The 15029-nt window shown below is 42.9% G+C and overlaps 1 protein-coding gene across 4 annotated transcripts in view; it reads right to left on the bottom strand.

Moving 5' to 3' along the window:
• Nucleotides 1–5694: 5694 nt before the first annotated feature.
• The window catches only part of LOC132636140 (Golgi SNAP receptor complex member 1-1-like), a 29137-nt gene continuing 19802 nt past the window's right edge, over nucleotides 5695–15029 (bottom strand). For all 4 annotated transcript variants that reach the window (XM_060352847.1, XM_060352849.1, XM_060352846.1 and 1 more), the window contains 2 exons: nucleotides 6406–6519; nucleotides 5695–6053 (listed from right to left, as the gene is read on the bottom strand). In XM_060352847.1, the coding sequence (XP_060208830.1) occupies nucleotides 5940–6053; nucleotides 6406–6519 (228 nt within the window). In that variant the 3' untranslated portion in view covers nucleotides 5695–5939. The remainder of the gene's footprint in view (nucleotides 6054–6405; nucleotides 6520–15029) is intronic.

The raw sequence follows: 15029 nt of genomic DNA, 5'->3' as shown, positions 1-15029 counted from the left end.
ATACTCGGCTAGCTATTACCGAGTCACCCACGAGTGTAGACACCTCAAAAGGTTTGATAGACTCCGGCTCAATTATAAATCGACCCGCAATATATGGAGTAACATATGATAATGTGGAGCCCGGATCAATCAAAGCATATACATCATGAGAGAATACCGATAATATACCTGTGGCTACATCAGGAGAAGACTCAAGATCTTGGCGTCCAGCCAAAGCATAAATACGGTGCTGAGGACCGCTAGTACTGGGAGCTCTGCCTCTACCTCTACCTCTACCATGGCCGACTGGCGCATGTGAGCCTAGCCCCGTAGGGCGTACAGATGCCGAAGATCCGGCTACCGACCCTGATGGCTGGGTCCTACCTCTACCATGTACTGAGGGGCAATCACGCATAATATGGCCTGGCCGACCACATGAATAGCAAGCGTCTGAACCTGATCGGCACTGACCCCAATGCAACTTTCCACACTGAGAACATCGTGGTACGGGTGGCCTTGGCTGGCCTGAATCACCTCTAAACTGAGACCCCGAATAACCCTGACTCGGCTCGGAACGAGTGGACCTGTCAAATCTCTTCCCCATGAACTGTGGAGGTGTACTGGTCATAGAATAGCCTGAATGGCTGGGAAACTGCTGTCTGTGTCCGCCCCTGGACTCGCTCCTCGAACCCGAAGGTCTGGCCCTCTTGTTATGGCCCCTATCCTGCTCACGTTCATTTCTCCGCTGCTGTAGGTGTTCCTCTAATTCCTGAGCATGTGCCTGAATGCGTGCAATATCCATGCCATCCTGAAGGGACGCAGTCAAATATTTATCCATCAAGTGTGGCCCTAGGCCTTTTACAAACCGGTGCACCCGATTGCCCATATCCGCTACCATGGCCGAAGCATACCTAGCCAGGGAATTGAAGCGGAGACTATACTCTGTAGCACTCATGCTACCTTGCCTCAGATTCAAGAATTTATCGGCCCTAGCTCGCCGAACTTCTGGAGGCATGTAGTGACGGAGAAAAGCATCGACAAACTCTTGCCATACCGGCGGAGGTGCATTGGCTCCCCGCGAAGCCATCCAAATCGTATACCACTGGATTGAGACATCCTTCAATCTGTATGATGCTAGCTCCACCGATTCGGTGTCTGAAGCATGTATCAACCGGAGCGTCCTTAGCATACCATCAATAAAGTCCTGAGGATCCTCCTCCAGTTTCGACCCAAAGAATTCCGGGGGTTTCAAAGCAATGAAGTCACGGGCCCTTGCACTAACAGTCCTGTCACCTTGCCCTGCGCTTGGCCTCTGAGTCTGGGCCGCAACCAACTGAGTCAACAAATTAATGGCCTCTCTCACATCTTGGCCTGAAGCATTCGGTGGAGGAGCTGGAGCTGGGGCTGAGGCTCCCACGTGCTCCTCAGTAATAGGCACTGTCTGGGAGGACTGAGATTGAGCCGCACTCTGGGACTCATCTTCCTCTACTACCGGTGGCGGTGCTCTTTCAGCCCGCTTTTCTGCCACCGTCTTGCCCTTTTGGGCTGCTGTAGCCTTTTTCTTTTTAGGCATCTCTGAAATACACAACACACGATTTAAGAACAAGAATTTCTTACATCATAGCTCTATCGCACGATTCTTATGAAGAAAGAAGGTCATTTATTCCTAAGATGTCTGCAGCTTCTCGTTTATAAGTGTGGCGCGCAACACACCCATAACCAAGACTCTACTAGACACGGCTCGTAGACACATCCTAGGACTGAACTGCTCTGATACCACTTTTGTCACGACCCGACTCGGGGCCGTGACGAGCACCCGGTGCTAACCCACCCGAGCACCCTCTTAGCTTACTCCTATACTTACATTTAGGTGAGCCACATAATTATACATGCATTTCCATTGATTCGTCAACTAGTCCCATATGGACAACCGCACATTTATATCATCATAGGCATTTATGCTACATCAATATACATGGGCCAACGTGGCCGACAAAATGATATACAAAACATAGGCCGACAAGTCCAAACACATCTACCCATACACATACACGTCTACGAGCCTCTAAGAGTATAACATATCACATTAGCGGGACAGGACCCCGCTATGCCCATAATTATATACACAAAAGAATGAGTACCCAAAAGATATGGCTCCGAAGGAAATGGAGCTCTCTATGAAATCTCCGAATAGGCAGCTAAGGATCAAATCTGTCTCCCTGCGCACCTGCGGGCATGACGCAGCGTCCACAAACAAAAAGACGTTAGTACGAAGAATGTACTGAGTATGTAAAGCATGATCAACATCAATATAGAAGCATAATAGATATGATATGAAGATAGCATAGGAGGGGAGACAGTAATATCATCATCATGTCGCTTACTTGTATACATCGTCGTTCGTATCCCATAGTAATACTCGTACCATACTTGTGCTCATATTCGTATACATGTCCTTATCCGTATTCCTATACATAGTCTTTTCACATTCATATTCATATTATATACATAGTCATTTCATATACATAGCATTTACATAGCATACCCGACCTCCTGGGATCGGTGTCTTATACATACTTGGCCAACCAAGGCTCAAGGTCATACATACCTGGCCCTACCAAGGCATCAGGGTTATCCGTACCCTCTGCAGAGGTGTGCGCGCATTTCGTAATCGTATACATACTTTATATATAGTCATATACATATAGTCTTACCCGGCATCATAAGCTCGGGGTCTTATTATAGCCCTTCATAGGCACACATACACATATATCGTAGCTCGTAAGCATCTCTAGTCTCATTTTACTCTCATCATCATTTCTATCCTCATCATTATCGTTACATTTACATTATAGACTTACTCGTCATACGAGGAACGTAGTATAAGCATAGTACATATCAAGGGTCGTGAGCTTATGAGCTCGGAATGTCAACCATGTGAAGACAACATACTCATATAGAGGAATTTAGGAATTTGGCCAAGAACCATGCCTTATGAAAGAAGGGTTAGCCTTACATACCTTTCCATCGAACTATTCTATGCTTGCACGTTCCCTTCCAATGCTAGCGTTTATACCTTCATTAATATCATAACAATGGCCATTAGTCATTCACATTATCCACATTATCTAGAATTCCTCAATTTGCCTCTAATTCACCCACATTCATGATTATAACACCCATCTTCGTCCATTCGTCTAAAGTGTTTAGTTCATGATCTTAATACCATTTATAACACATTCATATCACAACACAACAACATTCATAACTCAATTCAAACTATTTCTCAAAATATCACTATTCATCATTCATGACCTAGTTGACCACATTTTCTACAATCCATGTATTTTAATTCTCCAATACCTCAAACATCTTGTAAAAATCATGAATCTTACCTTAGAAGTTGTAGGAACAAGCTTTGGTTGATAATACTCTTCTTTGAGCAAAACCCTAGTTTTTCTCCATTTGGATTTCTTGACTTGGATGATCCTTGATGATTCCCTTATCCTTGATTTACTTGTCTTAATGTTATGGATGACTTATAATCCTTGAAAACTCATAAAATAAATGTAGAGGGAAGTTCTAGAGAGAAGTGGTGTAATGTTGTAAATGAAATAAGACAAGTCTTGATCCTCATATTTAATGAATTGAAAAATCTGTGCTGGGTGAACAGTGGTCGTCCATGGAGGTTTACGGTCCGTATTTCAGTTTACGGACCGTCCCTCGTGGTCGTTTTTAAGCTTAAGCAGAACTAGAAACTTTGGCCTGCATGCATGGTGATTTACGACCATGGTTTACGGGCCGTAAATCACTTTACGGTCCGTCCACCAGGTCGTATTATACCTCTTCCTCAGCTGGCAGAAAGTTGAAGTTTGGTATGCCAGTTTACGACCTGGCAGTTTACGGACCGTATACCAGTTTACGGTCCGTATTTGCACTTTACGACCACTGGCAGAAAGCTGAAGCTTTTGCATGGCAGTTTACGACTGCCAGTTTACGGACCGTATTGCACTTTACGGTCCGTATTTTGCAATATACGACCACTGGGCAGTTTTGCCAACTTTCAATTTTTCTCATTTCTCGACTTTTCATTCTAATCATCCACATCCCTTTACATACATTTCCCATGAAACATTATACACTCGCACTCCTCGCACACCTCATTAGTTCATTTACTTGCGTACCAACGGGAAATTTTCCGAGGTGTAACACCATCCTATCCAAGAGAATCACTATCATTCATGGTTAACAATCAGAAAGCAAGAAGGTTTAATGAATATAAGAATTAGAAAGCAGTTAATGATCCTAAGAAAGCTCACTTATCTGTAATTAATGTAAGAATCCAAGTCATATCATTGACAACTGTTACAGGATCCATGGTTTTCCAGCAGATTGTTAATTTACAAAATCAAGCAAGTTTCAAAGTGCAGCACAATCTAACAATGTTTTCAGCTCAAGTGATGAGAATGAACAGACTCCCATTTCTCTGAACTTAGCTAAGGCTGAGTACCGATCAATGTGGTGTGTTGTTGCCGAGCTCACATGGTTAGTCCGCCTACTTGAAGACCTCTCCACTCCGATTTCACTCCCAGTGCCTCTTCTCTTGACAGTCTTGCAGCCACTCACATAGCGAAAAACTCTGTTTTTCACATAGGACGAAGCATGTCGAAATCGACTGCAATTTTGTCTGTCAGCAATGTCTTGCAAGGTTAATTTCACTCTCTTATGTCAAATCTAGCTTAATCCCAATTGACAAAAAAAATTTACGAAATCCCTAACAGGCCCTTAGCACAATGCAATTCTAGGCATGTTGGGGATTTCCTACCTCTCCAACTTGAGGAGGGGTGATGGACACCATTTCCTACTGAACTGATTGAATTTGAAGAAATAAGGAAGAAGAGGAAATGGTCGACGTAAAGAAGAAAGCAAAAGGGTTATATTTGCAAAAGAATAAAAGGGAGTAGATATGTTATAAGGGAAATGGGTTTGAATTAGTGATCTCGGACCCGAACCAGACATTTATCATGATGGGCCTATGAATTTGTTCATCCTCAAGCCCAATCACCGAATCTAAAGCCTATAAAAGTATTTCATATAATTAATTCTTGTATTTATCCCATAGTTTGTTATAGAGTAGCTAATTAGGAATAGACACTTGGCGGTGTTAGTTTAAACCTAGATGCTCTTTTTGTGTATAAATACAGCTCCTGCACATTATTTTAATTCAGAAATACAAGGAAATTTCTCAAATACATTGTTCTGTAATTCACTCAAACATGCCTGGGATGCCTTATAACAGAAGGGACTGATTTGAAGCAAGGACTTTTGAAAAATGCACTTGATTCATAGAAAAGCACATACTGCATATGGATGGACACTCCAAGATGGCCTTCATCTTACTTATTATAGGGCACCAAAAAAGCAATACCTTAGAGACTTTTCGTTTTTAGTTTAGAGGTATTATTGTTTAAATTTTATTCATTTATTAAAAAGTGAATAGTTTTAAATAAATATGAATTGGTCACCGTGTTTAAATAGCATGGATGAGTGGCTATTTGCGCATATTAGCCGGTTTGCGAGCACTTCCGTCGTTCGACAGAGTAAGTAATAAGTTTCAGCACTCAATGCACATAAAAGTTTTCAATAACATAAGCCAAACGGACTCTATAAGAATAGCACTTCAAGATGGTGCAAGATAAATTGGAACAAAGAGTATTAAAAAGAGGAAACAAGGAACACCCAACTGAATCGTGTTTAATCGTACAAATCAATAATTCCCAGAATTTGCATTGGCAAGTTGTACTTGAGAAAAACGGGTGCTTGATAAAGAATTCAATAAACAATCCTAAATGTGCAAGAATGAAGAATAACAAAATTAGTCAGTCCGTAATATACAAACAATACAATGAGCAAATACCGTGCTCATCACCTCTATCGAGAAAACCAGTATATTACCCGATTCATCTCGTGAACCAGTAAATCAAAATGAGAAACATGCATACAGAGGCAACTAATGAAAAAATGATTGTGTCCATTGACTTTTTCTTCTTTATTGCTGAAAGAATATGATTAACCTGCAAAATTGTGTGTTAGCAAGTTAGATCAGGGCAAATAATACATGAGAGCAATCCCACCTGCAAGAAAACCAATAAAATTTAAGGGTGCCAGCTAACGCCAGTCAAAGAGAGGTTTGCGTGAGTCTTGTGACAACTTCCAGCTCTCTATGTATGGGAATAATTAGGCGGTTCAGGATAACCTATGTTGCAAGAATTACTTCATAGCTTGCATAGACAGGCATAACATTCTCATTATAGACCTAAACAGATCTTTCTATCAAAAGAATGAGAACTTTAACTTCCCCAAATGCCGGTCACTCTTGATATTCGTGAAATACATAATTATTGAATGTTGACGAAGTTTCCTTACAGTTGGGAGGCGACTTGCGACATTGCTCAGTTTTGAATTGATGCCACCAAATGTTGATCGTTGAAACACAAGCGCCTTCATGGTTTCTTGAGCATGAGAAATTACACCATCCATCTATACCAGAATAAGTCGGCATTTAATCACACAATTGTATGCACAGATACAAGGTTAAGACATAAAAAACTACTACTTGTCTTCTTGTTTGACAGGTTTTGCTTAGCATAAGGTAAATCTATTTTTTCCTGTTAGACAAGTTTTAAGAACTTAGCGATCGTTTGGTACGCGGACTAAATTATCCTGGGATTATAATCTCGGGACTAATTTATCCCATCTGGGAGATGGGATAAAATAATCCCAAGGTTAGTGGGATAAGGTGGGATATCCCATCCTTAAGATTATGCTTCATTTTATACTCTGTTTGGTAGAAAGTATAAATTTATCCATGGTACAAAAAATTAATGCTAGGATATCCCAGCTTATACCATGCACCAAACAACCCCTTATTGTCTGCTATTTAGGGGCTTTGTATTTATGGGCTAAGGTATAAATACAAGACTCGTTTGGTTCAAAAAGGTCATCCCAGAATTATAATCCTAAGTTTATGACTATGAAAGATAGCCCACTTTCTTACCCGCAATGGTGGCTCAGTTGGTTGAGCATGGGACTTTCATAATGGAGATCTCAGGTTCGAAACCCCCTGCAGGCAGGGGATTTACCTTCTGGGTCGAGCTCATCGCACGAGGCTTGCCTAGTGCGGGTTTCTCTCCTGTGTGGTTTGCGAGCTATTACACAGGAGCTGGGTTTATCCTGTGTGCACCCAAAGGGTAACGACTGCGTGTTCCCATGTCATCAGGGAAAAAAAAAAGATAACCCACTTTCTTTATGGTTTAGATAATTCTATAATTTCGATATTTCCTCATTTTAGGTAATACCCACAATCGAACATTGAGCAAATTTTATACTGGGATAACTCCCCTCTCAATTTTATTATAAATTCGATCTATTTGTCACTAGAAGCAAGTGTTTGGAAGACTGCCAAAAAAAGTACTCTTGCAGTACAGCTATCTATTTTATTTGGATCTACTTCCTAATTAAATTTAGTAGTTTAATTTTGCATATGTATACGGTAAAAATCGGATATATGCTAGACCGGTGAGACCAGAGACCGAGCATGAAGACTTTCTTTTAGGGCCGGAGGAGTGCTTGATCCGAAGAAAGCGAAAGACATCATTTGGTCCGGTTTCTCCATAGCCGAGTTGATCGTGGCCGTTGGCTCGGTTGATCGTGGTCGTTGGTCCGTTTGATCGTGGCCGTTGGTTCGTTTGATCGTGGCCGTTGGTCCGGGTGATCCGTTACACAATTGTCACGCGTCAATACCGTTCTGCCACATTGTACTGCCAAAAGTACGGGTGTCAGACCGTACGAACCAACCTTATCCTTTTTAGGGTTTTACTTTATTCAAAAGGGCTTTAGGTTGTAAGAGGCCCATAAGGCAAAACTATACATAGGGGTCATTACCCTACTTTTAAGGATTGGCTTCTTGAGTTCTAGAACATTGTAATAGCAAAATATATAAAATCTCTCTCTCATTCTCTGACTTTGGTCCGGATTCAGTTGTTATTCTTTAGCTTTGTTCAATCACAATACTCATATATTATTAGATACATATATTTAGAGTAAATCACCAATTAGCATATCCTTATATATCTTTTTTCAACCAAATAGATCAAAGTTCAACCACATATCTTATACCTCATTCATAAATTTAATTGATTACCTAAATTCGGGGTAAACAGTTTGGCGCCCACCGTGGGGCTAGGATAATAGTGGTCTTTGATCTTAATTTATCTCTCAACCGTCAGAATCGAAAAAATCTTTTATTCATCTGTGTAAAAACGGACCAAATGGTTAACAGTGGACAATCAGGTCACGTCAACAACAACGAGATTGTGGCCGAAAATGAAGACAGCGGGCCACGAGGATTACCAGCAAATGCCGCTGACCCGAACCACGTTAATTCGAGGGAGGGCCTCAACCGGCAAAACACCGTGAATCAGGGGAATGCCGCCCAGCCGGCCACCGATCCTTTAAATACTCACAATTCAATTACTTTGTCCCGGACACAGGGCCGGAAAGAACCGGATACCCCGGATGATACTATTGACTTACGTTTAATTTTTGAAATGTTGCAGGAACAGAGAGCAGCGATTGCCGAACAAGGAATCACAATAGCCCAGTTGCAAAACAGAAGTGATAAAACGACCTCGGAGAAGGCGAAGGGTGTTGCTGAACCCAGAAGGGATGAGGCACGGATTGTAGAGAGCAATGGGTCCGGAGCTGGTTCGTCCACCGAGGTTCTGAGAATGCTCGAAACATTGGCGAAGCGGGTATACTCGACCGAAAAGGAGGGTGGAAACATATAACTCTCGGGTGGACCAAATACCGGGGGCTCCGCCTATTTTGAAAGGACCGGATTCGAAGAGGTATATTCATAGGCCTTTTCCTCCGAGTGCAGCTCCGAAATTGATCCCGAAGAGGTTCAAGATGCCGGATATCCAGAAATACAACTGCACAACGGAACCTCAGGAACACGTGACTTCATACACCTGCGCTATAAAAGGTAATGACGTTGATGACGATGAAATCAAATCCGTGTTGCTGAAAAAGTTTGGGGAAACTCTGTCAAGGGGAGCATTGACTTGGTACGACCATCTGCCCGAGCATTCGATCACTTTTTTCGAAATGCTCGCCGATGCTTTCATAAAGGCTCACGCCGGTGTCAAAAAGGTGCAGGCCCGTAAGGCAGATATTTTCTGTATAGCCCAAAGAGACGATGAGTTATTGCGTGAATTTGTCAACCGATTCCAAAGGGAACGAATGGAGCTCCCTCCGGTTTCGGAGGAATGGGCTGCACAAGCTTTCACAAAGGGGCTCAATCCTCGGAGCTCGACGGCCTCATTCAAATTAAAGGAAAACTTGCTGGAATACGAGGCTGTGACCTGGGCGGACGTCTATAACCGATACGAGTCAAAGATTCGAGTAAAGGATGACCAACTCGAGCTTCCCCCGAGGCCCGTAAATATGAACAAAAGTTTGGAGAGACCAAGAAAGAATTACGAACCGGAGGCCAGATCATCGAGAGAAAGGTATCGGCCATACTCTCATTCGGAAAAACCAAGCTTCAGGTTGGAAAAATCAAGGGTTGGCCCGAGTCATTTCTCCGGTCGGGGTGATAAACGGGCCGAGCGCCAGTCGAACAGTCGAGGACTCTCATTCAGGAGCGATGCCGGAAGCTCGGCCAGCAACAAAGACTTGCCGAGGATATCAGAGTACAACTTCAATGTCAACACTTCGGACCTCGTCTCGACTATTGGCCGTATAGCAGATGTAAGATGGCCGAGACCACTAAGGTCGGACCCGAGCCAACGGGACCCGAGTGTAATGTGTGAATATCATGGAACTCATGGACACAGAACTGAAGATTGTCGCCAGCTAAGAGAGGAGGTGGCTCGGTTACTAAAGAACGGCCATCTCTGAGAAGTGCTAAGTGAACGAACCAAAGGTCACTACAAGGAAAGGGAGACTCATAAACGGGCCGAACCAGTAGAACCTCAGCATATAATCAACATGATAATCGGGGGTACCGATACCCTACGAGGGCCGGTGATAAAACGGACCAAGGTTTCTATTGTGCGTGAGAAGCGCAGCCGGGATTATTTACCCGAGGGTTCCATCTCCTTCAGCAACGAGGATGCAGAAGGCATCATCCAACCGCACAATGATGCATTGGTAATCTCTATACTTATTTTTAAAAACTCAAATTAAACGTATTTTGATTGACCCAGGTAGCTCGGCCAACATCATCCGGTGGAGAGTGGTCGAACAGCTAAGGCTACTTGATCAGATCGTACCGGTAGCCCGGATACTCAGCGGGTTCAACATGGCGAGCGAAACCACAAAGGGGGAGATCTCATTGCCGGTAAACATTGACGACACTATCCAGCAAACGGTGTTCTAAGTAATCGAAGGAGATATGAAGTATAATGCATTGCTGGGCAGACCTTGGATACATAGCATGAGGGTCGTGCCGTCGACATTACATCAGCTGCTGATATTCCAGACTCCGGAGGGGATAAAAACCATCCGAGGTGAACAGCCCGCTGCAAGGGAGATGTTCGCGGTCGAGGAAGCGACACCTCAACCCAAAAAATCGGATCAAAAGGAAGAATATTCAACCAGGGGAAAGGACACCAAATAGCAACTAAAGCACACATGGTTGGATCCAGGGTATGAAGAGGATGATTTCGGTGTACCCATATCATTCGTCATGCCGGATGACTCGGATGCAACCAAGTAGTTGAGGAATTGGAGCAGATCACCTTGTTCGAATATCAACCGGACAGAAAGGTATACCTGGGCACGGGATTAACCTCGGAGCTCAGGAGCAAGTTAATTGAATTTCTTCGAGCTAATGCCGATTGCTTCGCATGGTCCCATATAGATATGACAGGTGTGTCACCGGAAGTAACAACTCACAAGCTCAGCTTAGACGGGAGGTTTCCCCCGATGAAGCAGAAGAGAAGGCCCATGACAGAGGCAAAACACGCCTTCGTGAAGGACGAGGTAACGAAGGTCTTAAAAATAGGCTTTATCCGAGAGGTAAAATACCCGGACTGGCTAGCTAACATAGTAGTGGTGCCGAAAAAAGGTAATAAGTTTCGAATGTGCGTTGATTATAAGGATCTAAACAAAGCATGCCCGAAGAATTCATTTCCGTTGCCTCACATCGATAGAATGATCGATGCGACGGCCGGGCATGAGATGTTAAGTTTTCTCGATGCTTACTCCGGGTATAACCAAATCCGGATGCACCCGGAGAATCAAGAGAAAACATCCTTTATTACCCGATATGGGACTTACTGTTACAATGTCATGCCTTTTGGATTAAAAAACGCCGGTGCAACTTACCAACGCCTAGTTAATGGAATGTTCGAAGAACAAATAGGGAAAACAATAGAAGTTTATATTGACGACATGGTGGTCAAGTCCCTGGAAACAGAAGACCATTTAAAGCATTTGCAGGAAACCTTCGATGTACTCCGCAAGTATAACATGAAGCTCAACCCGGAAAAAAGTGCCTTCGATGTCCGGTCTGGTAAATTTTTGGGTTTCATGGTGTCAAATCGGGGGATTGAAATCAACCCGGACAAGATCAAAGCCATCGAGGATATTGAGGTGGTGAATAACGTCAAAAGAGTGCAGAGGCTCACCGGAAGGATAGCGGCACTGAGTCGTTTCATATCGAGGTCCTCGGACAAGAGTCACCGCTTCTTTTCCTTACTAAGGAAGAAGAACGACTTCGTTTGGACACCGAAGTGTCAAAGAGCTTTACAAGAATTAAAAAGGTACTTGTTCAGCCCACCGCTATTGCACACACCAAAAGCGGACGAGTAGCTTTTTCTTTACCTTGCTGTCTCCGAGGTAGCGGTAAGTGGCGTTTTGGTCCGAGAAGAATCAAGTACGCAATTCCCTATATATTATGTAAGTAGAACTTTGGGGGATGCGGAGACCCATTATCCCCACTTGGAAAAATTGACATTGGCATTGGTAAGTGCTTCTAGAAAGCTCAAGCCCTACTTTCAATGTCATCCGATAAAAAAATGCAGTAAAATAAAAACCCTAAGGTTCTGTGACTTGAACATACAATTCCAGCTTATTTCAATGGTAACTGTACTTTTTTCTTTTCAATTGGCAACGGATTTTTGCTTACCTTCTCTTGGAAATTTGGGATTTGAATCTTCAATTTTTGAACAGTCATACTTCATTTAGGTTCAATAAATAGAAACCCTTCTCTTCATTTTAAAGAAGAAGTTCAGAGACCAAAAAAATGGTTTCTACACCATCAATGGGGTTTTTTTCTTTTACAACCCCAAGAGTTTAGAACATTCAGAAACCCAGCTAAGCCGTTGAGTTTCGAGAAAGTTCTCGCTCATGTTTAATCTTTGGAAGTCATTTCCATTCGTCGAAAATCGATTCGGGTGAAAGGTAGTTCGTCAACTCCCGTCGCCCCAGTCATTGCTCTAAAAGAGTGCAGATTGTGATGCAGAGACTGCTACTCGACCTCATATTTAGCTTGAGGCCATTTGCTGACAGATTGAGGGTGAGCTTCTACCCGTGCCAGGCCACCCGAAGATCTTCCTTTATTTAATGTCTATTTCCATTCATAGTTATTCTTATATATAAGATTAAAAAGAGAGCAATGCAAAAAGGCTCCCAGGCACATTCCCCAAGAACTTTTCTCTTTCCTACTCCCTAGGAAGGAGGAACACCCCTTTCCCGGTAGCTTTTCAGCCAGAAATAGCCCTTTCTTTATTTTGCCTTCCCTGAGCTAACACCTTTTGTGATAGTTTTATTCCTTTTCTTTCTTATCCTACAGTCAAATCAGCTTTCTTTGTCCAATGGAGGAAAATAGGATTTATTTCAATGCAGGCTTCAAATCTTTTGACATTACCAGATGGTCAGTTGGCAGAGACACCTGGTTTGAGTGGGTTGAGAGAAGTCGTAACATGATGAGAAGATCAACTATGAGTGTGACGGGTATGAGATGGGTATGCTCTATTCTAAAAGAAGGCTCCAAGGATGGCAAAAATGTGATCAGAAGGTGGAAATCCAAGGAGCATTTATCTGAAATCTTTTGTACGAGGAAAGAAAATGAGCATGGAAGATATATGAGCATTCTCTTGCTGCATGGAATGGAGAGATCAATCATTATAATCCCAGAACTGGCTTTAAATGCAGGTTGGACAGAGATAGCATTGAAGATAGAAAGGTTCATTCAATGCCCCAACCAACTGAAGATTGCAGAACCACCAAGATTCACCAGCAAAGAATACCCTTATGTCAGAGCAGTAAGGGAGAGTAAATGGCATTCTAATACTCTTAGAGAATCAACAGTCACTTCCAACAAAGGAGAAATATGTATCTCACAGTCTCCTGGGGTTAGGGACACCGGAATCTTGAAGAGATGCATTGTCGGATCTTTTTCTGAAGGAGAAACAGAGGTTCCCACTCTATCAGACATCAGGAGGTGGGTTGTGGTTACATGGAAAGCGGTTTTTGGGATAAATATCCACGAGATGGCCAACAATATGTTCCTATTTGAGTTCCCCAACAGGAACATGGCTGAACAAGTCATTCAGGAAGAATGGAGGTGGAAAGAGACTAAATTGAAGCTCCAGTGGTGGAACCCAACAGTTGGATGCGCACCATTGAATCGAGTCCCAAAAACCACATGGATCAGAGCACTTGGGGTACCTCTCCATCTATGGTCTCAAAGGGTTTTCACTGAAATTGGGAATAACTGCGGTGGATGGGTTTCTACTGAAGAAGAGACTAATCTGAAAAATCATATGAAGTGGGCGAGAATTCAAATTTCAGGTGACGGTCGGAATTGTCCTAGTGAAGTTACTATAGAAAAAGATGGCATCAAATTCTATATTCCGATATGGGTGGAGCAGAGTGTTCGATTTGAAATTGCTTCGCCGGCGAATGGAAAGAGGTTGCTGGAATCTGACAAGCCCATCGAAGAAACCAGTGGTCTGAAGGAGGACTCGGACCAGCAGTTAAAAGCAAAGTCCAATTCAGAAAAAGGACAGAAGAGCAGGCCTATCACTGCTGATACACAGTGGGATCACATGGGGTATGCAGATACAGCTGGAATATTTTTAAATAAAGGTCTGGGGCCACATGACAGGGAGATGGCCTTTCCTTCACACTCTCCTTATTATTATTTGGGCCACCACACTAGGCCCAAAAATAATAAGTGGTCTGGGCTTGATGGTGCAGCACATGTTATTGTTAATGACATTAATGGGCTGCAGACTGAAAACAAGTTCGATCCTTTATCTATAGAAACTACAATTTCCCAGTCGATTTCTTCAGAACCAGTAGCACCGACACTTAAAGCTATTTCAATTCATGAAGAAACAGTAAGCTATGGGGGAAAAGATTCAGACATAGGCGTAGTAGACTTGCAGATGAAGAAAACTATTGAGAACATGATGGTGAACCTTATTGCAGATAATTCGGAGATAGAGAAGCAAGCACCAAAAGAGCAACTTGCCACAGCGATCAGGCAAGGTAATTCAGAAATTGAAGAATGGGTATTAGAAGATGCAGAACCTATTCAACAAGACATGAGTTTAATGTTGCATAAGGAGGAGATGAATACTACATGGGTGAAGCAAAACATGATTAAACTGGGGAAAATTTTTGGGGTTGATTTCAAGGGGCATGAGGAGGAAGCAGTGGAACTACTGATGCAAATAGACAGCAGTAGACAGGCCAGAAAATTGGAGGCAGTGTCTGTGTCAAAGAGGACTAGATTCAAGGGGACTCAGGAGCTCAAGGGACTTATTTCTTTTGATGTAAAGTACAAGAGTGATGGGAAGAGAGATAAGGGGGAAGGAGGAAGCCGATCTAAATGAAGTTAAAACTGGTGTCATGGAATGTAAGGGGGCTGAACAATAGGGACAAGAGAAGATTTGTGAAGAGCCTTATACAAGACTGGTATGCTGATATCATATGTTTACAAGAATCTAAACTGGAAGGGGAGGTTAAAGAGA

This window comes from Lycium barbarum, chromosome 4 (assembly GCF_019175385.1).
Source record: "Lycium barbarum isolate Lr01 chromosome 4, ASM1917538v2, whole genome shotgun sequence".
NCBI lineage: Eukaryota > Viridiplantae > Streptophyta > Magnoliopsida > Solanales > Solanaceae > Lycium > Lycium barbarum.
Note: the sequence above shows the minus strand (reverse complement) of the source record. Positions and strands in the feature narration are given on the sequence as shown.